This window comes from Saxophila tyrrhenica (genome assembly GCF_035928015.1).
Source record: "Saxophila tyrrhenica strain CCFEE 5935 chromosome Unknown scaffold_4, whole genome shotgun sequence".
Lineage (NCBI taxonomy): Eukaryota > Fungi > Ascomycota > Dothideomycetes > Mycosphaerellales > Extremaceae > Saxophila > Saxophila tyrrhenica.
Genome location: NW_027041736.1, coordinates 873,107 through 895,315, shown reverse-complemented (window position 1 = coordinate 895,315; position 22,209 = coordinate 873,107). Strand labels below are relative to the sequence as shown.

General features: G+C 57.0%; 9 protein-coding genes across 9 annotated transcripts; 2 read left to right on the top strand and 7 right to left on the bottom strand.

Annotated features, from left to right (window-relative positions):
• Positions 1 to 31: 31 nt before the first annotated feature.
• On the bottom strand, positions 32 to 4,648 carry LTR77_003009 (uncharacterized protein; the record flags this gene model as incomplete). The annotated part of the gene is made up of 1 exon (XM_064800267.1): positions 32 to 4,648. One exon carries the CDS (start codon positions 4,646 to 4,648, stop codon positions 32 to 34), a length of 4,617 nt encoding a protein of 1,538 aa, XP_064661606.1.
• A 506-nt stretch (positions 4,649 to 5,154) lies between these two features.
• On the bottom strand, positions 5,155 to 10,056 carry LTR77_003008 (uncharacterized protein; the record flags this gene model as incomplete). Its single annotated transcript, XM_064800266.1, has 1 exon — positions 5,155 to 10,056. The coding sequence occupies one exon, from the start codon at positions 10,054 to 10,056 to the stop codon at positions 5,155 to 5,157; it is 4,902 nt and encodes a 1,633-aa protein (XP_064661605.1).
• A 588-nt stretch (positions 10,057 to 10,644) lies between these two features.
• On the bottom strand, positions 10,645 to 11,790 carry SEC14 (cytosolic factor, phosphatidylinositol/phosphatidylcholine transfer protein; the record flags this gene model as incomplete). The annotated part of the gene is made up of 3 exons (XM_064800265.1): positions 10,645 to 10,820; positions 10,877 to 11,502; positions 11,555 to 11,790. The coding sequence occupies 3 exons, from the start codon at positions 11,788 to 11,790 to the stop codon at positions 10,645 to 10,647; spliced, it is 1,038 nt and encodes a 345-aa protein (XP_064661604.1).
• Positions 11,791 to 12,312: 522 nt separating this feature from the next.
• Positions 12,313 to 13,114, bottom strand: LTR77_003006 (uncharacterized protein; the record flags this gene model as incomplete). Its single annotated transcript, XM_064800264.1, has 2 exons — positions 12,313 to 13,007; positions 13,060 to 13,114. The coding sequence occupies 2 exons, from the start codon at positions 13,112 to 13,114 to the stop codon at positions 12,313 to 12,315; spliced, it is 750 nt and encodes a 249-aa protein (XP_064661603.1).
• A 788-nt stretch (positions 13,115 to 13,902) lies between these two features.
• Positions 13,903 to 14,652, bottom strand: LTR77_003005 (uncharacterized protein; the record flags this gene model as incomplete). The annotated part of the gene is made up of 2 exons (XM_064800263.1): positions 13,903 to 14,139; positions 14,191 to 14,652. The coding sequence occupies 2 exons, from the start codon at positions 14,650 to 14,652 to the stop codon at positions 13,903 to 13,905; spliced, it is 699 nt and encodes a 232-aa protein (XP_064661602.1).
• Positions 14,653 to 14,947: 295 nt separating this feature from the next.
• Positions 14,948 to 15,785, top strand: LTR77_003004 (uncharacterized protein; the record flags this gene model as incomplete). The annotated part of the gene is made up of 2 exons (XM_064800262.1): positions 14,948 to 15,151; positions 15,210 to 15,785. 2 exons carry the CDS (start codon positions 14,948 to 14,950, stop codon positions 15,783 to 15,785), a joined length of 780 nt encoding a protein of 259 aa, XP_064661601.1.
• A 586-nt stretch (positions 15,786 to 16,371) lies between these two features.
• MSS4 (Phosphatidylinositol-4-phosphate 5-kinase) lies at positions 16,372 to 18,306 on the bottom strand (the record flags this gene model as incomplete). The annotated part of the gene is made up of 4 exons (XM_064800261.1): positions 16,372 to 17,103; positions 17,190 to 17,594; positions 17,648 to 17,882; positions 17,939 to 18,306. The coding sequence occupies 4 exons, from the start codon at positions 18,304 to 18,306 to the stop codon at positions 16,372 to 16,374; spliced, it is 1,740 nt and encodes a 579-aa protein (XP_064661600.1).
• A 979-nt stretch (positions 18,307 to 19,285) lies between these two features.
• Positions 19,286 to 20,048, bottom strand: DAM1 (DASH complex subunit dam1; the record flags this gene model as incomplete). The annotated part of the gene is made up of 2 exons (XM_064800260.1): positions 19,286 to 19,648; positions 19,707 to 20,048. The coding sequence occupies 2 exons, from the start codon at positions 20,046 to 20,048 to the stop codon at positions 19,286 to 19,288; spliced, it is 705 nt and encodes a 234-aa protein (XP_064661599.1).
• A 223-nt stretch (positions 20,049 to 20,271) lies between these two features.
• Positions 20,272 to 22,074, top strand: CSR1_1 (phosphatidylinositol transfer protein csr1; the record flags this gene model as incomplete). The annotated part of the gene is made up of 2 exons (XM_064800259.1): positions 20,272 to 21,384; positions 21,451 to 22,074. 2 exons carry the CDS (start codon positions 20,272 to 20,274, stop codon positions 22,072 to 22,074), a joined length of 1,737 nt encoding a protein of 578 aa, XP_064661598.1.
• Between the last annotated feature and the right edge of the window lie 135 nt (positions 22,075 to 22,209).

Genomic DNA, 22,209 nt, shown 5'->3' with positions numbered 1-22,209 from the left:
ACCCATCCAATCGACACAAAGACACCCCCCATCAGTCCACCCCACTACTAGCATTAACATCACTCTCCCTCCTCGGACTCCCCGCCACGCTACTCGCCTCCGCCATACTCCCCTGCCGCACCCTCTCATGCTCCAACATCAACCTCAACTCCTCATTCTCCTGCCTCCCCTCCTCCAACCTCTGCCTCGCACCCCTCCGATCCAACAACCTCGCCTCCCGCTCCGCTTTCAGCCGCCGCTCGAGCTCCTTCAACCGGTGCACCCACCGCTGCTCACTAGGCTGGATCGGTGGGGTCGACAGGACGATGGGCTGTTGTTGGCGTTGTTGCTGCTGCGCGGGTTCTTCTTGCGTAGCTTGCAGTTGCTCGACGGCGGAGGTGGAGTGATGGCGCAGGAGTTGCGACATGTAGCGTGCCGGGCTGCTGGCGGATTTGATGCTCGCGCTCGAGGCGCTGATGGATTGACGGCGGTTGTTGTCCGGATTCATCTGTTGTTGCTGGTTGATCATTTGCTGGGCGATGGCGGAGGGGTGTTGACGGTGGAATTTCAGCTCGGCTTTGAGGTTCTTCACTTCCGTCTTAAGTTTGGAAATCTCCTCGCTGCCTTTCATGGGCTTGCTGCTGCCGGCGCGACTAAGCTGAGGACGCTGGGCGGCTTCCTCTGCGATCGACTTTTGCGCATCTCGCACTGCGTTCTCCAGGTTGTCCATACGTCGGATGCGCATGTCGAGATTGTGCTCAAGAGTCTGGTAGTCCTTCCACAGGTCTTTCTCGATACTTCGGATCCGCATTTTGAAGCTACCGATCAGCGACTCTACAGTCTTCACGGCTGAAATCAGGTTCTTGTTGAAGGTAGGCAGACGTCGATTGATGACATCGACAGACGGCAGCTCGCCATCCACCAGACTATGGTGCTGAGCCCAGTCGTTGCCGCAAAGTGTCGACAGCCGATTCCACAGAGCGAGCAGCAGATTGTTCCGCTCGGAAAGCTGGTCACGGTACTGCTCCTCCAGATTGGCCATCCTCCGCTTGTCCTGCGTAAAGTTCTGCTCGAGTTCCAGCATGCGCGATTCTTGCTGTGCAATCGTCCGCATATGCGTCGCCTGACCGCGAGAAGCCTTCTCGAACTGATCAAGATCGTGCCTACGGGCTGCACGTTCCTTGTCGAGCAGGTCAGACAGTCTCCGACTTTCCAGGCTAGTGCTCTCAAGCAGCCCATCGCGATGACGGAGCAGGCGGTCCTTATCAGCCATATCCATCTTCGCCCTGTCCAGGCTGTTGGCAGTCGTCTCGAGATCACGCTGCAGCTTCTCGATGTCGGACAGTAAGCTCTGCTTGGTCCCGTCTGGATCACCAATGACGCTCCGCAAGTTCTGCTCCAATTCCTCGAGCCGTTGCTTCCAGGTACTCGCTTCCACCTCCTTGGCGGACAGCGCACGCCTAAGCTTACGAACTTCGTCCTTGGTCTTCTGGCTCTCATTGTTGAGGTCGTCAAGAACCTTCTGCACCTCCTCTTTGGACTTGTTCTCAAGTACATCTCGCTGCTGCCGCTCATCACTGATAGCATCCTCCATCTCCTGCAGCTTCTCCTGCTCATCTTGGATGGTCTGCTGCGCAGCGTTGAGCGCATCCTCCAATTCGCCGATTTTGATCTTATCACCCTCCTGCTCGTCGCGGAGGAACGTGATCTCGGAATGCAAGCTCTCCTGCGTGATCTCGAGCTTGCGGTTCTTCTGGTCAAGCTCTTTGCACTTCTGCTCGTACTTCTGCAACTCGTCCTCGCACTCAGAGAGTTGCTGTTCCAGAGTCTGGATCGTACGCATATTCGCTTGCTTCTCATCCTCAAGATTCATGACGCTTTGGGTGATCTCTCGGAGCTCGCCTTGCAAGCCCTTGTAGCCGTCAGTAGCATGCTCAAGCTTGTTCTGCAAACGTTGCTGCTTCTTGTGTGAATCTTCGAGCTGATGCTGCAAATTCTCGATCTCCTTCTCAAGCTTGTCGATCTCAGCGAGCGCCTCCTGTTCGAGCTTCTCAAGCTCCGCCTCCTTCTCCTCGAAAGCACGCAGAGCCTCGTCACGCTCGATCTGCAGCGCTTTTGAGTCTTCGAATGACTCATTGAGCTCGTTCTCCATCTGCTGGAAGTCGCCTTCAAGCACCGACACATACTGCAGATGCGTGTTGTGCGTGCGCTCCAACTCCTGAAACTTGAGCCTGAGCTCAGCGTTCTGATCTCGCAGCTGGCCCTCCTTCTTGTCCCAATCTTCGCGCTCCGTCTCTGTGACTTGAGTTGCCGCATCGCTGGCCCTCGAAGGAGCGCGCTGGTGCGCACGCGAAATGGACCGATCAAAGATGCTGTCTCCCGCAATTGATCTGGCACCGTCGCTCTTTCGCTGCAGAAGTTTGAGGTCTTCAATTTCCTGCTGCAGACGTTCTCTCTCGCGGTTCCGGGAGGTGAGCATGCTGGTCTGCGCTCCAAGATCTCTTCTGAGCTCTGCGTTCTCGTGCTTGAGCTGCTCGACGAATACGGTGGATGACTCGATAGAACCGCCATTCAGTCCATTCGTATATTCTGAGTCTCCCGCGTTGCTTTCATCGTAGCCCATCCTACTTCTGCTCTTCGCCATTCTTGCTGGCGCTGGAGAAGCACGCTCGATGCGCAATGAGGTCACTTCTTCTCGCAGCTTGCGGATGTCTTCCTCAGCTTGCTCGCGGCGGCCAGTCTCAGCATTCAGTAGATCCTGCCACATATCCATAGTCTCCTTCATGCCGGCGGTATCTTCGCCACGAGAGCCAGCCATGCTGCGCATATGCTCCGCCATCTTGCGCTTCTCCAGCTCCTTCGTCATGACATCTTCAGTAAGCGTGGTGACCTTGTTCTCAGAGTGATCGAGCTGCTGCCGGAGATACAAAATCTCTTCGTGCATCTCAGCCTGGAGCGTAGGATCATCATCGTCGTCCTCGTCTTGACGCTCCTTCTGCTGCTCCTGCTGCGCTTGAGCCTGCGCGAGAGCCTCTTCCTGCTCCTGGACTCTGCGCTCCAGCTCACGCATCTTGCGCCGCATGGTCTGCGATTCCTTCCGTTCATTTGCCAGATCAGTCTGGAACTGCACGTTCTGATTGATGAGGTCCTTGACGCCATCCTCTGAGCGACTCTGCAAGGCTTGATCAAGAAAGTGAATTTTCAACTTCAGGTCAAAGTTCTCCTTCGTCAGCTTGTCAATCTTGCTGTTCTGCTCCTTCAGCGTCAACGTTCTACGAGGCACGCCTTGGAACGTTGTCGCTTGTGTCCCGGAAGATGAAGGCCGCTGCTTGTTGGGAGAGAGCGACCGGTTCCTAGCCCGGAAGTCTCTCGCAATCGTTTCAGGGACCTGTATGCTCTGGACATGCTGCGCGATTACCGTGTCCGTAGGAGCTTGTGCATGATCAGCTCTCACTATGGGCGTCTCCGGCTCTTGGTTCTCGTCGTTATCGGATCTGCCTCGACGCATGCCAGTCAAGATGGAGTTGCTGAAGCCGCGACTCAGACCACGACTGAGTCCTGGTGCAGTGTCCGCCTCCGTCTCTGGATACGCGCTGGCGAAGCTGGGCAGACGAGCCAGTTGATCCAGTCGCATGCTACCGCCTCCTAGGTTGCTGTTTCGCGACATAGAACCACCAGTCTGTAGCGCAAAGTCCGCATTGTCGCTGGCCTCGCTGAGAGAGAATTCAGAGTCCATGGTGGTCGCAGAAGCTGCAGAATGATGGCTCGCCTGCCGTTGGAAGGCAGATCTCGAACTGAACCTCGAAGGCACGGAAGCACCGTTAATCTGCGTATCGCTCCTCGTGCTGCTCCTCGTACTGTTCCCAGCATTCGGCGGCTGCATAGGCGATGATCCAGGACGTATTGTCGATCCCTTCGACGTCGGCCTTTGAGTGGAAGGAGTAGTAGGCCGAGAGCTTGATTCTATTGATATCCTCCTCGCATGGCCGGACATGATCCTCTGCACGCTAGCGGTAGACACATTGCGCGTATGGCCACGTTGCGCTGCCGCAGCTGCCGGAGAGATCGACTTATCCTCTCCATCTCCCGCATGAGAACTCTCGTCCTGATTCTCATAGTCCTCCTCGTCATCCTCGTCCCCACTGCCCTCCCCATGCGTAGACTTGGTCGTCCACTCCTCATGCTGCTCGGGCCGATGCAGATGATGCGACCGCGACCTCCTCCCCGAAAACGTCTCAAACATCTCGTCCGGCGGCGGCGTATGCCCGGGCTTCCCCAGCTCCAGATACGTGTCGTCGACGCCCAAGCGACCCTCCTGTTGCTGTCCATGCACAGGCAGCGCGTCCGGCACGAAGCTCGACTCCACGTCCATGAAATGCCGTCGCATCTCGTGCTCGTCCATGTCCTCCTCGCGCTCCTCGCCGTACCGCTGTGTGAAGCTCGGGTCGCCGTTCAGGAAGCTGTAGTCGCCCACAGGCAGATCGGGGAGGTCGCTGTCCGCGCGCGAGAACTCCCATTGCGCGCCATCTTCATTCTGCACTCTTTGGCTGTATGACGAAGCCATGCTGTTACCTTCGTCCACGCTTGCTCCTCTCCCACCTTTACGGAGCTTTTTGGGTTTCCGGCGGGGCGAGTTTGTTGCGCCCTCGGCCGCGGCGTTGCTGCTCATTGTGTCGCCTTGTTGTCGTCACATGAAGCAAGGTACGACATTCACGTGTGGCGCATTCGCTTGTCGACTTTCTCGATGTCCGTGCGCCTTGTCAACGGTCGTCCGGTGCGTTGGCGATCGCAGCAAATGAAGGCCGTTAAGGAGGTCTTCCGAAGAGGTGCAGTAACTAGGTTCGAAGGACAAGCAGGGGTCGCGTAAGGTTCGCGTTGGGGTTGGCGGGGGACAGCAGAGGGGTGACTCCTGAACACCAGACAACAACGGCACATGTAACCTTTCAGACAATCAGTCAGGCCAGGCTGATAGAGTACATTGGAACCATCACTGCTCAAACTCATTGCGGTTGTATGTGCAACTAAGGCTACACAGATGGCATACATCGCGTCGAACAATCCCAATCATTAGCTCCTCGCTCCCCAAAACATGATCCAAATAGCTCAAGCTTTCGCTACAATTCGAGAACACAAAAGACCGTAGCACAAACCGCTCCAGCAAACATCCACCGACCATCACACACCAGAGTACAACGAGTCCGACAACCAGTCCTCCCTCACCCTCTCCGCCCTCGGCTTTGATCGCTGGCTCCAGGACCTGACAAGTTCGCCTCCCTTCGCCATGAGATGGCGCAGCTTCTCGCCGAACCGCTTGATACGGAATTCGGTCTTGCCCATGCCGACCCCATCATAGGTGTTGGCGGAACTGGACGCACCAATGCGCTCTGTGACAATCTCTCCGGGGTCGTAAGCGGTGTTGGCAACATCAATGGAGTGGCGGCCGGAGTCGATGCGGACAGTCTTGCCTTTGCTCTTGTTAAGTTTCGTCAGACGCTTACGGAAGGAGGCGTTCTGGTCCTTGTCCGAGCTGTCGTCGGAGAAGAAGGAACGGACCTCATCGAGGTTAAAGACCGCTGGCGGCGTCAGGCTGCTTGTCGGGTAGCGCTCGCCGGGGCGATGGGCTTGACTGCTGCGGCTCCTGGCAAACTCGGCACGCGTTGGTGAAGTAATGGTGCGTGTGGTGTTACCATCACTATGACTGCCGAGCCCCATCTTCTTGGTGATGGAGCCAATGATGGAACGCTTGGACTGCTTGCGGAAATGCTGAGTGATGCTCACGCCGGTGAGCTGTTCTTCTGTAAGTGTGGTGGTAGGGTTGTGCTCAAAGATCGAGCCAATGTCAATGCCCCTGGTGGTGTTGGTAGGCTCGCCAGTGCTGGTTAGTTCGAGCGACTTGGTACCGCGCTCGCGCTGCACCTCAGCAGCGATGGAGTTGCGGGTATGAGCCTGCGAAGGGACGGTGAGATCCATGTCGATCTTGGTACCATTCCAAGGATAGTTCTCATCTTGGTTCCACGGCCTGGTGCTGGCTGTAGACATGACCATGGCACGCTTTCCATTGCGGATGATGGGGTTACCCTCTGGCGGGAGCAGCGTGCGTACTTCATCCTCAGTCATGGGTGGCTTGTCACGCACGAGAGCAGATGCTGGCCGAGGGATGTCCTTGCCCAGCTGTGTCGGCGCGGAAATCGATCCGGACAGGTAGGGAGACTGCTTGCCATCTGTGGCAAGCACAGCAGAAATCTTGTCGACCGACACGGATCCTGGCAGTGGTGGCAGGTCCTTGTTGTTGCCCAGCAGCTTCGTCATCGGGACCGTCGAGTCGTGCGTTCCATTCTTGACAATCTCTTCAGCGCGCTCAGCCAGCGTACGAAAGCCAGCAGAGGTACGGTTCGAAAGCACAGTCTCCGGGCGTAGACCAAGCGGGTTGGAGCCGGCACCCTCTCCTTCAAAGTTGGCCAGGATGCTGTCCAGTTGTAGCTCCCTCAGGTTCGGCAAGATTTCCGACAGACGGTCAGAGAGGGCCGACACCGAAGGGATCGAAAGCCTGTTGACCTGCGAGGCGACGCTGATGAAGTCCTCTGGCGACAGTGGGCGCGAGTTGCTCTCGGCCAGGTCGACCTCTGTGCTTGGCTGCACTTCCACGGCAGGTATGCCTTCCTCAGCGGCAACGTCAATCTCGTCGTCGACTTCAGGCTCATCGTCCGTGTCAGGGTCGACGAAAAACGAAGAGAAGTCTTCTGGCTTGGAGAAGAAGCTCGTGTAGCGCTCCCTGAGTGGTTCTGTGCTCTGCGGGCGCTGTGGCGAGGGGCAGTAAATGGTGGAGACCTCGCGGCGGCGTACTACCTCGGAAGACTTGCTCGGGCGGATCTCCAGTGCCTCGTTGAGCTTGTCGATGAGATCCATGCGGCTGAAGTTGAGAGAAGGTAGGTCCCGGATCTCAGCCAGCGGCCGACCCGGATGGCGAAGAGCACGACGAGCCTTCGCCTTCTCCGCAGACTCCTGCATGCGGCGTTCTTGCATGGCCTTGACGGCAGCGATGCGAGCTGGAAGGGGGAACTGAAAGCCACCGGTGAGGTCGCTCACACGCTTGTCAGAGATGCTCATCTCCTCAACAGACTCCTCCTTGAGCCCGGGAAGGTGGGTACTGCCGAAACGTTTGTTCACCCCATTGATACCCGAGAAACGCAAGTCTGTTGTGCTGCTGCGATTGGTGTGAGCAGACTCCGCAGTTTCCTGCATCGGTGACGGCCGACGAATGATAGATTTGGTCTTGTTGACTTTTCCATCAATGGATTTCTGGTTGGGATGATGCTGCTCTGGTCTCTTGTTGATCTTCAATGGAGCAACTTCATCCGCAAAGGCGACTGAGTTGTGTTTCGCTTTTGGCTGAAGCGCTCGCTCGGATGGCTTTGGCTCCGTCAGCTCTCGGACGGGCGAGCTGCTGGGCGGTATCTCTATGATCTGCGGTTTGTGGACAGTAATGGTGGTCTGAGGCAAGGAAAAGCGGACCGCGACGTCGGTGACCATCTCGGAGTTGCTGTTCATCGTTTTGTCACCAACAGTACTGAGGTCTGGCGGCAAAGAGAGGCGGTTGCTGCTGGGAGTGTCGGTCATGGTCGTGGCGGGCTGCAGCTGGACGGACTTGGAGTATGTCTTGGGCGTCTTTGGGGTAGGCGGAGGCTGCGAGTCATCGAAGCCGGTCGACGATGTCGTCTGCTCATTCGTAGAAGTCTCATCTTGGCCTGACTCGGAGGCCAGTCGCAAGGTCTCATCAATGCCAAGGGTCTGCGTGTGCAGAGGGCTGACGGCAGAGTAGCGACTGACCTCCTGGCCAGCGAGGATGGGGCTGACGGGGTTGTTGGTCTCCGTGTCTGAACGCTGGGACTCACGATTCGCCTCAGCATGATGCGGCGTGGTCTTCTCCATTCTCTCCTTGCTCTGTTGATGCTGGAGGGTGATGGTGTCCGCATCAAGGGCGAAAGGATCCTCAGTACGTGTGTCCTCAGAAGTCGTCGTGTTATCGAAGCCAAGTGCGTGACCTGCTGCTGAGAACCCGAGCGCCGGTGATGAGCCGGCTTCAGATGCTGCCTTCGCCTGATCTGCATGCTTGTTGTTCGAAGCTGCCGCCGGTGTTGACGGTAAGTCGTCCTCGTCCAGGACGCTGCGTTGGGCGGCATTGACCTCAATTGTCACATCGTGGCTCTTGCTCGGCTTGTGGGAGACAAGCATGTCGATACTGGCACGACCAGTAACGTCGTCTTCGCTGTTCTCTGTGTTGTCAACGCTCGACCCGGCCAGCCCAGCTTTGACAAGATCCCTTGTGAGACGTCGTTTTGACTGTATCGGCGAAGCGCTGAGCTCAGCAAGCCTGATCGGCGAGCCAGGCAGCTCGACAGGAGCCTCAAACTCTTCGATGACAGTGAAGCGTGGAGTTTCGTTGGCCGCCAGCTCATGGATCTCTTCCACCTCTGCATAGAGAGCAAGGTCATCTGCATCCAGAACAACCTCGGTGGCGTGGACACCGTGTTGGCTGCTTGACTTCTCGCGTTCGGCTTCCTTCATGATCGCTGCGTCGGCTGCTGCTTTGCTCTCCAGCATAGCTCTCACACGCTGTACGAAGCCAGTGGGAGGGACCGACGGATGTACGGCCTCAACATCCTGATCATCTGCTTCCTTCTCTAGACCTTCTGTGTATCGCAGATACTGGTGAGCCAACATCGGCTGGCTTGAAGAGTCAGGTAGGTCTGCCAGTGCCGGGTCAATAAAAGCCGGGTCAACAGCCACCTGCAAAGAGTCCTGATCCCTTGGAGTGGGCGGGCTGCTTGATGAAGGTGCTGTGCCAGATGATGGCGGATCGGATGATGGCGGTCCGGTCAATGGTGTATCCGTACGCGATGGGAGGTGCCGAGCCATGCGTGCAGCGTTGTGGAACATATGATGAGCCATTGACACCATGTTGGGGCCTGCCGGAGGAGTCGGTCCGCGGTGGACTGGGTATTGAGGATGACCGTACGCTGCGTAACCTGGCCTTGGTGGGTATGGTGCCCCGGGATGTGGTGGGCGATGCGGCATTTGCTGAGGATGTCCAGGTAGTGGAGGCTGCTGTGGGTGCTGGTGGTGCGGCCAGCCATTGTTCATCGGCATCGTGAGACCCGGCGCTGACCTCATGGCAGCCTGGTTTTGGTACGGGTATTGTGGCTGCGGCGGACCGAAGCCATTGGCGGGCAGGTTCGGCATTGCTCTTGGTGGCGGCCGGACATTCAGGTATCTCGGGTCACTGTTGTAGTCGGGACCGTACTCGCTGTTGAATGTCTGAGGGGGTGGCCGAGCGGGTCGCTGACGTCTGCCCATCTGAGCTGCAGGTGGTGGACCCGGGACAACGGTATCGCTCAAGGCAGGCGACGGTGAGCGGTATCCGGGACGCTTCAGACGGGTCGGGTAGACGTATGGCGGTCGATTCTCAGGCATCACCTGCGGCGGGTAGCCAGCACGGCCATGAGCATGCCGTGGCTCGTGTCCCTGGCTCTTCAGACTTGTTGCCGAACGATGACGCGGAAGTGGTTGAGTGGGTGGAGCAGAGGTCATGGAGTACGATCGACTGTCTCTGATATCGTCCAGGGTTGGTGGCATCTGCAGTGCCGACTTTCCAAGATGTGCTGGTGGTATAGATGGTGGCATGCTTTGCATGCTGGTGAAAGACCCGCGACGCTGCTGCCCGGAGGCCAAGTCCCACTCGCGGGACGAACTGACACGCGAGGTCTGAGACGGAGCATAGTGGTGGTGAGATGACATGCCGTGGTGGTTGGCTGATCCAGAATGCCTCGGGTGGTGGCCTCTCCTCTGATGAGAAGGGCGTGGCATAGTCGGCAGGCGACCTGTGTTGAATGACAAGGCTCCGATATCTCCAGAGTCGGTCGATGTCTTTAGCATGCTGAGGATGCCGGCGCTCGAAAGCGCGTCTGTCTGTGGCATGGGGTGAGAGCGGATGGAGCGAGATGCTCCAGTGATGCCGGAGACATTGCTGGCTCTGCTGTTGCGTCCTGAGACGCTCGAGACGTTGTCGGCGAAAGGCATTGTGCCGCCTTCAGAAGCAAGTGAGTGAAACGAGTGGCGGTTCCAAGACCTGGTATCCAACTGAGAGCGGATGATAATGACAAGTGGGTGTGGAGAGAGGAGTGAGGATGGAGGAAGACAGGAGTGAAAGTGCAGTACACGTCCTCTTCGTCAACGTCAACATCAGGCTTGGTCCTGCCATGTGTCATCGACAATGGTTGGGAAGGAGATGGTGTGGTTATTGGGAAGCTCGAGGAGGAAGCGAAGTGAAGGAGTGAGGTTCTGGATCGATGTCCGTCGTGACTGCCTCGTTAGTTCTCTGCCATTTCGGCATGCCGAGTGCACACGGCAGGCACCCCGTCAGCTCCATGTTGCTCAGTGTTTATTTCATCGGGTGCTTGAGAGTCTTCAATCATCAGTAGCCGCATTCTATCAAATGCCTTTCAGTTTCGGGACCGTTGTATGTCGCTACGTCGCTCTAGGGTATAGAAACAATTTCTCCTCTTCGCCAAGTACCGGATGCTACTTCACCCAACCTCCCAGTCGTCGTCAGACCTACCATCCAAAATATGCCGAACTTAACAAACGTGCTGTGATCTTGACGAGCATTTACTGAGGCGCTGGGGCCGGCTGCCCTGCACTCTGCGTCTGCGTTGGAGCCTCACCGGTCTGGCCCTCCACGCCAGTCGGGTTGCCTTCACCAGTATGAGACTCGGTGGCCGGGATCGTGTTCTTCTCGCTCTTCTTTGCCCACGCCGGTGGCTTGGCCCAGGCCGGATCACGCCCTGTTCAGTGTACATCAGCATTGCTTCTGGCTGTCACCATCCAATTCTCAACTTACATGGCCCATTGTCGCTGAGCTGGCATCCACCTGGACATTCACACTTCCCACCATACTCCTTCGGCAGGTTCTCCGCCGGCACCTGCTCCAGCAATTCCTTCTGGTAACCCGCACCCAGCACATGAATCTTCGCAACCGTAACCGGATCCAAGAACTTCTTGACGACCGAGAAGACTCCGCTGAAGCCCCATGGTGCATTGATAACGTAGAGCTTGCCCAATCGCTCAGGGTAGTAGTTCTGGCTGATGGCGGAAGCCCTTTGCACGTATCCGTACACGTCTTTCGCCTTCCAGAGCCCTACACCCTTCAAGTCCATGATCGTGCAGCAAGTCTCGAGCAGCTGACCGGCTTTGCGACTGCAGGCCGGGAGACGCGGGTCGACCATCTTCTCGTACTCGCAGACCAGATTCTCCAGCATTCGCTCGTCGGTGGTGATCTTGCGCATGGCCTCGAGATCGACCTTGCCGAGTCCCTCGATATAGACCGGTCGGCCTTCCTTGTCCGTCTTGTGGTAGTATTGCGGGTAGTACTGCATCATCTGCTCCTTCTCCTTGTACTCGAAGGTGCGCACCAGGTTGTCCACACCGCCGCCGAACTCTGAGCGCCATTTCTCGCAGTCAACGAACCTACAACACGTATCAGTGACTTGTTCCACAAGATATGATCTCCAATCCTCACATCTGCTTCGCCAGCTCCACGTTGAACTTCCTCGCCCGCAAGAAACGAAGCATGCTCAGGGTGTCCAGTCGGTCATGATAGCCAGCTTGCTCCAGCGTCATCCGCAGCTGGTGGACGGCGGCATCTTGCTCCTTTGTGGTGTGGCCTGGGTGACCCGACTTCGACTCGGGGGCCGTGGTTGGGAAGTCGTAGTGGTCGTATTTGGGATCGAGCTCCATCTGCGGGTTTGAAGCCATGATTGACGGTCGTTGATGTGTTGGTTGAGGAAGGGCTTGAGTAAAGAATGGATGTGAATCCTCTGGAAGTTGTGTTGTTCTTACGGTTTGAACGGTTTGGTTTGGTTTGGAGTAGGACGTAGGTAGGAGTCAACACGAGGATATCGGGTGGAGGGTGAGGTGGTGGTGGGGAATGTTTTGAGGGTCAAGGTCCTCCAAATTTACAAGTACCTTGGTAGGTGGCTTAGGTTGCTCTCAGCAAATGACGCATTTTCAGTTACATTACAGCCATTGGTCAGCGCCAACACCGTGCTGAAGGCGTTGGAGGCGAAGACACCAGATATGGTCTATCGCAGCGCCGGGTAGAGCCACAGAGTCCTTGGCCTTTGCACAGACAATCACATGAAAGAGGCCTCAGCACGCTCACTCATCAAGTCGTAATGCGTCCTATATGCATCCCATGCTGTATGTCTGACCGCAATGCAGCAATGCACCATATCAACAAGGCGTTATGCAACGCCACGGCTGATCCCAAGCCAACCCTTATGACTTCCCTCCCTTCTTCCCACCACGTCCACCTCTCGCGGCCTTGAGCTTCGCCTGGCGTTCCATACGTTCCAACTGTTCCTTCTTCTCCCTCTCCATCATCTCTTTCTCCTGCTTCTCTGCCTCCTTGCGCGCTGCGGCCTCCGCCCTCTGCTCTCGCACCAACTTCAGCCGCTCCATGTCCGCACGAGCCTCCTCAGTCTTGCCCTCAGCGTGCAGCTTCTGGTACCGCTCCTTGCTCTGCTGCGCCTGGAAGGCCTCGCGCTCTCGCCGAGACATCTGCGAGGGCTCCTTGGCCTTCTCCTTGCTGCCCTCGGGCTTCTCCTCCGTAACGGCTTTGGCAGCCTGCTTGCGTGCCGCAGCGCTGTGGTTGGGGTTTGCGGGCATGTCTCCGTCTTCCTCCTCTTCCTCCTCAGAGCTGCTCGACGGCATGTCGCCGGGTTGCGCAACGCCCTGCTTCCGCTTGATCGCAGCCTCCTTCTTCGCCTTTGCGGCAGCCCTTCGCTCCTCACGCGTCATCTCAGCTTGCTGCTGCTGCCCCTTTGGTGCATCGTCGGAGTCGGACTCCTCGTCGGAATCTTCCTCTGAGTCGTCATCGTCGTCGTCGTTGGCTGAGGTTGGCTCTGCCCACATGCTCTTCTCCACACCGTCCGCATCGAGTGGTCTGAGGTTCTTGCTGAACTGACGACCGCCTGTGTGACACGATTAGCTGTAGCACGTGCAACCCTGAGGAATACGACCTACCACCCCGCTTCGCCTTTGTGTACTTGCCCGCTCGGGCTCTGGTTGAACTCGACATGCTGAATTTTGAGTGAGGTAGTTCAGGAGTGGTATAGCAGTGTGGACGAGGTCGAGGCTTGTAGCTTTAAGTACTCTTGAAGAACTCTTGGTGAACGCTGACTTGGTGGAGGAGTCACAAGCACACGAGCGCTGGCAGCGTGGGGTGAATTCATGAGAATGAGGCCTTCGTGATTGGACCCTTGCAGAGCGCCAAGACCCGCTCTGGCCTGCTTTCAGCAACAGAATCGCTTCTTCTTCTCCTTCTTTTCTCTCCATGAAAACGAGACCCTCCATATTCACTCTGCCTACCAACCATCAATGGGAGACCGGAGGGGAAATTGGCGGGCAGATTGACGACCGCTTGCTTACCCCTACCCTCCCTGAAAGCTGTGGGAGGAGAGGAAATTTTATATCAGCGGCACATACATCATCCCTTCTCACGCCCTTGTAGACACATTCTTGAACTCCTTGCGGTCTATCGAAACCACTGCAATGCCTGCGTGACCGGGCAGCCTCTCCAGCAACCGAGTCTCTGCCAGCAGATACACGGTCTTCTTGCAGCAACAACTACGAACGCCTCTCGTATGGGCATTGCACAGCGCGAGAGGGCCCAGATCATCTGCAAGCTGGCACTGGAACAGAGACCCAGGACGCCGAACGTGTCAATATGGGTTTCATTGTTGCTGCCCTATGCACGCGTTCCTTGCTTCGGACAAGGTAGGCTTGACATTTCATGCTCCCCCTCGCAAGGTATGAAGACTCTGCAGTGGCACATAGATAGCACAATGACACACATCTCTCCTTCCGTCATTGCTCCCCACTCGCCGCCTTCACAACCACCCCAACAACCTCCTCCAAAGATCTCACAATCTCCGTCGGCCTGTTCCACGTCCCCGGCACCATCGCATCCTGCCACCCAGTGCCAGCCCTATCAATCCAAATAGCATTCATCCCCACCCCTTTACCTCCCACAACGTCGAAAGGATTCCCGCTCACCAGCCAGATCTCACCCATGTCCTCCTTGTTGTCAATCCGCTTGCCTACCTGCATCGCAAGATGGTGATAAGATTCTGGCGCCGGCTTGAATTTCCTTACATCGTCCACGGACACAATCTCGTCGAAAGACGAAGCGTGTGGCGAGAGGTCCGGAGAGTTATTGACACTGCTCGAGACCATAGCCTGCGTACCGTTGGAGAAGATGACGGTCTTGCCCACCACTTCCGGGGCAGACTTGATCTTCTCAAGCATCGGCTGGACGTCCGGAAAGGTCGAGAGGGAGTCGTAGGCTTTCATCATCTCCTCTGTCTGCTCCTCGTCGAGACTCACGCCTGCTTCCGCCAGAGCGTGATGGAGGGATCGCCGGGTGATGTTGGAAAAGGAGTAGTACACGCCCATGCTATTCGCACGCCACGTATACTCCAGCTGGTACCGCCGCCATTGGGCCGCGATAGTTTTCGCTTTGTCCTGGCCGAAATGGCTGGCCAATTTGTTTGCGATGGACTCCGCGGACAGCAGCGTACCGTAAGCATCGAAGGCGAGCACGATCCGTGGTGCCATGGTGGGTTGACAGACTCCTCCGAGTGTTGCAGACTACAAGTTAGCAGTCCCAAAGTTCCTTGGTACGAGATGACCATCCGCGCCCTCCGGAACCGCGAGGATGATTTTCGGAGGGGTCCCTCGTTCACATGCAATCCCCACACCAACCCCACACAGATCACACGACCCTTACCTCCAGAGGTATTCTGATTGACGACTTCATTCGTTGACCTCACGCCATCTGGGAGCACATCTATATTTGAGAAAAGTAGTCGGATATTCGGGAATATGCTTTAAAGACAGGACAACATCCTTCATGATCCCCGACGATGAGCAGAACAACTTCGACATCTTCCTCGACTGCCTCTCAGCAACCATAGTGGCGAGTCTGAGCCCGAGCAACAAAAAAGGTCAGCGGAAACGAGCAGTCAAAGGCCGCAAAAATGAGATCAAGGCCGTGATTCAGGATGCCACCGAGAAGCAGGAGAACGATGCAGCAGAATTGGGCGAGTTCGTCGAGGTACCACCCACCACCCACCCCTTCCATACCCAACACCAATTCTAACTACCCACCTCAGTACCTAAGCACAGAACTCTTCCTCTCCCTCCCCCCCACCCTCCGCACCCTCTCCTACGCCCTCCTCCAAGAATCCCCCGCCCTCGCAACAACCTACTCCACCCCCCTCTCCCCGGACACCCTCTCCACCATCACCTCCTCCCTACCCCCAAGCACAACCGACTCCCTCTCCTCCTACTCCATCATCCCCTCCCCCTCCCACTTGGACAAATTCCTCGAACCGATGTTTACGTCCTACATCAACGCCGCCTCCGCTCCGCCGCCGGAATACACGCCCGCTCTCACCGCCTCCCGCCCCTCGGGCTGCGAGATCTGCGGCCGCGAGCATGTGCCGTTGACGTACCACCACCTGATCCCCCGGCAAATCCACGCGAAAGCCGTGAAGCGCGGGTGGCATCAGGACTGGCAATTGAATAAGGTGGCCTGGCTCTGCCGTGCATGCCACAGCTTCGTGCACAAAGTCGCGACGAACGAGGAGTTGGCGCGGGAGTACTATGACGTCGAGTTGTTGATGGGGAGGGAGGATGTGCGGAAGTTCGCGCAGTGGGTGGGGAGGGTGCGGTGGAAGGCGCGGTGAGGTCAGAGAGACATGGGGAAGGGTGAGGGATGGTGGGAGAGGGGAGGGAGTGAGGGGCGACGATGGGATGGGGCCCTGTTGGGTTATGGGCTTGGTTGGAGAGGGACGGTGTGTATGTACGGTGATGGTGGGAGATATATGGGGTGCACCGGGTTAGGATGCAGGCCTTGTGTAGACGCAGGATACCATTACGGGCTGCTTGCAGTGGCAGCGTCAAGAGCAGAATACTAGGTAGATGAGACAAGTGGATAAAATTTGATGTAGTGGTTGCGAAAGGAAGCCAGGTGCTGAGCTAGTACAGCGACTGTTAATACCACGTGATGCAGTTTGCGAGACGGAGAAGGGGATAAAATTTCATGCGGAAACAAAGAACTCCTTTGCCGTGGGGTATCTCATGCAGTAGACTAAATGAACAAAATCCATGCCATTCCCTCTCCTCTCAGAACATCTCCAATCGTAGCGAGTGTGTGTTGTTGTTTTGGTGACATCGTCGCGAGTGTGTCGTTTTTGTCGTTTTTGGGGATCATCGTCGCGAGTGTGTCGATCTTTTTTTGGTGTTTTCTGTCGTGTCGAGGCGTGCCGGCCATCACGAGGACCGCATCGTCCTCATCATGGGCTTCTCTCTGTTGCCCTCTCCGCTGGTCCGCGGCGACTCTCTGCTTGGTCGCTGCTGTCCTCCGCTCTGTCTCTGCGAGCCGGCGCTGTTCCTCGCGCTGTCCGATGCCCTTTGCTTCTCCGCCACGTCTGCGCCCTTGGTGATGCGCTTGATGAAGTTGACGAAGCGGTCGCCGTACCGTTGTGGTGGGAGCGGCGAGATCTTCGGCTCCTCCTTTCCTGCCGTGAACCCCTTCCAAAGATGTTCCAGCTTCTTCACTGTGTTGTACCGTGTCAGGCAGTCGATGATGCCCAGATAATAAACCGTCGAACTCGGTGTGCCGTCCGAGTTGGTAGCTCGGATTCCGCCGTCGTCCGTGTAGAATTCGCCGGTCCTATCGGCCTCATCAGGCATAATGTCCGTCGCCGACTGCATTGGCACCGGCCTTTCCTTCTTCACACTCTCTCTGAGGTCTCGCACGCGCCTAGCGTGCTCGAGTTTGCTGGGCGTACGGGCAAGGACGCCGGGTTGTGGCCCGTTGTCTTCGGGGTTGGGCTGGAAGACTTGCAGTGTCTTGTCGCGCAGCCGGTCTTTGTTGCCGCGGTTGAGGTCGTGGGTGGCGACGAAGAGCGAGTAGTCCATGACCTTGAGCTTCTTGAGGAACTTGGTGTCCTTCTCCAGCTGCTCGACGAATCTCTCCTTCTCGTTGTGTCCCAATTCGATCTGTTGCCAAAACAGGTTAGCGTGGTCTCACAGGTTTTGCGGGTCAAAAGTCGTGGCGGTGGTGACAGGAAGGATCAGGTACTGACATTGAGGCCGCGGTTGAGCCAGTTCAAATCCTTGAGGGTGGGGTGGAATTGTTCGTTCTTCAGTTTCTCGGCCAGCTTGTCCTCCGGGTATTCGCGTCCGAGGGTGCTGCCTTTGAGATCGTACACGCTGTGCACGTCTTTGTGGGGTGGCATGAGGTTGTTCATGACCACGAAGTGGATCTTGCGACCAAACGGCATCTTAACCCGGTGCAGTCCATAGAATTGGGAGATGAGGGTGTTGGGGTTCTCCTCGACGTGCTTGTAGTAGTCCTTGAGGATCTTGCGGAGGAACTTGTGTTCGTGGTGGTGAATCGTCTTGATGATGTACTTGAAGTCGCGGCTGAAGTAGAAGAAGCTCTTGCTCTTGCCCGGCGAGGAGAGCTCGGTGAGGACGAACTTGGATGTCTGTGGGAGGCAGTCAGCAGGTGCAGGGTGAGCGCAGAGGAAGGCGAGCTTACCAAAGACATGATGTAGTCCGCTGGGTGGATGTGGAACTTGTTACGCAGCTCACGAAAGACCCAAGGGGCGTAGTCCTTGAACTTGAAGTCGTACTTAGTTGCAGGCGTGAGTTCGCCGCCGCCGACGTCGAAGGAGAACTTGTGCTTCGTGTCGAAGTCCTCGATGTTGAGCGGCCGGTCCAGCTTCGCCTGCGTTCTACTGACAGTGAAGCGAATACCGGTGAGCATGTTATACCTGGGGCCGTCAGTCAGCAGTGCGCATGCGAGAGGAGGGAGGGTGTCAGGACTTACGCGGTCTCGTAGTTGGCATGGCCTTCAGCCACTTTGGTGCCGACGAGAACCCGGTCTTCATCTTCGGTCGTGATGCCGCCGATCGGGGTGATGTTGCCCCCGGTTCTACGGGACGAGACACGGCGAGATCGGTCGGAACGGATTGTGTCGCTCCAGCGCTGGGACTCGGGGTCCTCGGGCACGGCCTCGAGCGAGAGGGTGCGGCGCGAGATGGTGAGCGAGGAGCGCCTGCCGGACGGCACGCGCAGGTGGCCATTTGGCACTGGCGACAGGGCGGGCGCTGGCTTGTGGTTGCCGCCGCTAACGGGCTTCCCATTGAGGGAGGTGGTGCCGCCGGGGGACTGGTGGACGATGCTGGTCATCATCATCTTTGCGGTTTTCGGAAGTTCATAGCTTCGGTGTTTGCAAAGGGTGGTTTGGGTGGGTGTTTTGGTGGGTTTGGTTTGGCAATTGATTGCTTGCTTGAAAATTGGTGGTTTTGGTGGTTCTGAAAGCAGTTTCGTGTCTGATTGCAGTTGCTCTGTGATTATAGAGTGGAGGAAGAAGAAGAAGGAGCGAGAGTGGGAGCGAGCTGGAGGTCATTGCAGCGAGGCGCCGGATAGGCTCGGGAGGCGACCGTCACTCTCTGGGCCGACCCAAGAAATCACTACACCTTCACCCAATCCTCGACGCCCAATCCACATACACTCGAACGTTATACATAAACTTCCACAAAAACACCACAACTCCATCAGAAGAACGTAAACATCATCGCAGCAACACATCGGATCGAAAAAGCGACGACACCATTGGAATCGCGTCGGCTGCGCGCCCATTCTACTGCCCATGCACTCCCCCTTGGCACAACTTTGGTATAAAACATGTCCACGTATACTGGTACAGGCCACCTGTCACTCTGTGAGAAGGGTTCCGTGACCTTCCGGCATCGGCCTCTATTGTCGTAAACTTGCCTGTTTCATGATACAGCACGTTTAAGCGGTGGAGGAGAGGGAGCAGTGGGAACCGTTCTCGCACTGTCACGTCCACATTTCCAACGGCTATGGAGTCTGCCCTGCAGCTCGCTTCAGCCCTACCGTCTCAACTCTCGAATGCGATGTCCAATTCCGGTTGTCAGCATATGCTCGGTCGCATGGCATTCGTCAGCTCGGCCAAGCTGACTGTCCGGCGCATCCTTTGCATGTAACAGGCAAGTTCCTCATAGATGTTTTTCTCAGTGGAGCGCACGGGGACGAGCATAACGAGGTGGAGTTTCCGCTCGCATGGCAAGTGTTTCATGATCATATTACATTTTGCTGGGAGACAAATCCGTCGGAGCGGATGAGATGAAATAGAGCTCAAGCACTGTTTCTACCTCAACCCCCTCCCTCTCTCCGTGCTTGTACCCCTCCCAGCCCCGCTCCCTCCTCTCGTCCCACCAGCAGCACCACCCCTCGTACTCCCTCTCCCAATCCCACTTCCAGCCCTTCCTCTACTCCCAGCGCCTCCCCTCCCAGGCAAAGCACTCTGCCTCGAACTCGCGGCAGAAGGCGGTGCCGAGTATTTGCTCGCCGGCTTAGAACTGGTAGGCGGATTCTCCACAAACGAAGTATCCGTCGTCAGGAACGTCGCTTCCATATCACCTCCTCCACCGGTGTTGCGATCGCGAAACGGCGAGTTCTGCGTCTGCGACTGGCTGTCTTTGTGTCTTGCGAAGGATTGGGGTATTGGTGCCTGCAGCATTACAAGTGAGCAAAGGCGTTCATTCTTATGATGGAAGGCACAAGCATACCTCAGGAAAGTCCACACAAAAAGCACTCATATTCATCCCATACAGAAATGCGCCAAAGTTCTCGTTGAAGCGTCCCAGGCTCTCATTGAGCAATTGTAGGTGCATGAAGTTGGCTTCGAGGTCGGCCATGCTGTCGCTCAATTCTGCAAACGCAGGCTCGAGGGAGGCGAGAGGGAAGTCTGAGGAGGAAGTGGATGCGCCGCCGGATGGTGTTGTTTGCGAGGCCCGTAGGCTCGTTCTCGAGGGCGGGCGGAGAGGGGTCGTGGGGCGGGATGGTAGGCGTGTTCGAGAGGCACTGCGGTTGCGCGAGTTGGGCGGTGGATTGGTCGCTGGAGTGGCCATGTTGTGAGCCTTCATTGGGTGGTATGTGGTGTGTTTGCATAACTGTTTCTCCTACGCGTCGAGGGATCCGAGACCCGCGTTTCCGCCCCCACCTACCTACGCAATCGGGCAGTCGCAGCGACAAGGGCAGCAGAGGAAGCGGCGCCGGGCGGAAGCAGTGTTGGCAATGTCATCCGCTCGCGCAACCCATCTCACGCGCTCTCGCTTTTCTCCCTCTCCCTCTATGCGACCTTTCAGGCGACTCCTCCGCCAGCCCATTCCCACCCGACAGCATCTTCACCAGCGACATCCAAATACCCCTCCCCACCACCCCGCTGACGTCCTCCGCCCAAGTCGTACCACCTTCTACCCATCTGTTCAGCCTCTCGCGCCGCGACTCGGTGCGCCTAGCCCGAAGCGCAGCGACCTTGATCCTCTTGCGCTTGCTATTGCTTTCGCCGGTGCTTGCTTGAGCGGCGAGTACATTATAAAGAAGTACTACTGGGACGAAGACGAGGATACAGAGCAGGAGAATACAGACAACACCCAAAAGAAAGACAGAGCAGACTCTACACACCACGAAGAAGCTCTCTCCACCCTCGAACACCTCGAGCGCCTGGCCGTCCTCTACCCGCACACCATGGCGCCGAACATGCCGCCCGGCCGGCCTGGCAATCTAACCGCAGACCAAGAGACCAAGCTGAAAGAAATGTGGCTCGCCGTCCTCGAAGTCTTCGGCGTAGCCCACGAGCCCTCGCAATCAAACGGCACCGCGACGCCCTCAGACTCCACAACCACCCCGGACAAGAAAAAGAAGAAGTCGCGGTTATCCCTCCTCGGCAAGAAAGACAAGCACGACGCCGACGGCGTGGACAACGACAAGCACGGCCAGACCAGGGAGTTCCAGCAAGCGCTCGCCTCGCAGTCCCCAGAAGCCCTACGAGAAGCCTTCTGGAGCATGAGCAAGCACGACCATCCCGATGCGCTCTTACTGCGCTTCCTGCGCGCGCGGAAATGGGACGTGCAAGCCGCGCTGGTGATGATGATCTCGACGATGCACTGGCGCAGCACGGAGATGCATGTGGACGACGACATCATGATTAAGGGCGAGGAAACGGCGTTGAAGGAGAGTAAGAGCGCGAATGCGGCGGAGAAGAAGGAGGGGGATGATTTCATGGCGCAGTTGCGGATGGGGAAGAGCTTTCTGCACGGATGCGACAAGGAAGGGCGGCCGTGTTGTTGGGTGCGGGTGAGGCTGCATCGGCAGGGCGAGCAGAGTGAGCGGAGTCTAGAGCGGTTTACCGTGTACACGATTGAGACGGCTCGGATGATGTTGCGGCCGCCGGTGGATACTGCGGTAAGACCTCCTTCCCTCTCAACCCCCTTGCAGCAACAGTCAGGGATGCTGACGTTATAAACAAAGACGATCGTCTTCGACATGACCGACTTCAGCATGGCCAACATGGACTACACCCCCGTCAAATTCATGATCAAATGCTTCGAGGCCAACTACCCGGAATCCCTCGGCTCGGTGCTCGTCTACAAATCCCCCTGGATCTTCCAGGGCATCTGGAAAATCATCCGCGGCTGGCTCGACCCCGTCGTCGCGGGGAAAGTGCACTTCGCTTCTCACGTGGAGGACTTGCAAGAGTTTATCCCAAGAGATCATATCCCCAAAGAACTCGGCGGGACGGAGGAATGGACGTACTCTTACGTCGAGCCGACGGAGGGCGAGAACGCGCGGATGGCGGATACGGCAGGGAAAGAGAAGGTGTTGGAAGAGCGGAAGGAGCTGGTGCGCAGCTACGAGTCCGAGACAATGGCGTGGGCGCACGGGGAGGATAAAGGCGAAGGGAGGGGCAGGCTGGCGGAGCGGTTGGCGGAGAACTATTGGCGCGCGGATCCGTTTTTGCGGGCGAGGAGTTTGTATGATCGCACGGGGGTGTTGAGGGAAGGGGGGAAGTTGGAGTTTTATTCGAGTGGTAAGGCTGCTGGTGCTGCTGCTGCGTCGACGGGAGGGGGCCCGGGGGACGATGAGGTGGATTGATTGTGTGGGTAGATACTTTTTACATAGCCTGATAAAAATCTTCAACAGCGGCGGACGAGGTCTCGTCGCCTATACCGCTTCATCCTCGCTCTTTAGCTTTCAGCTTGTTGTCGGAACAGGAGTAAGGACGATTGT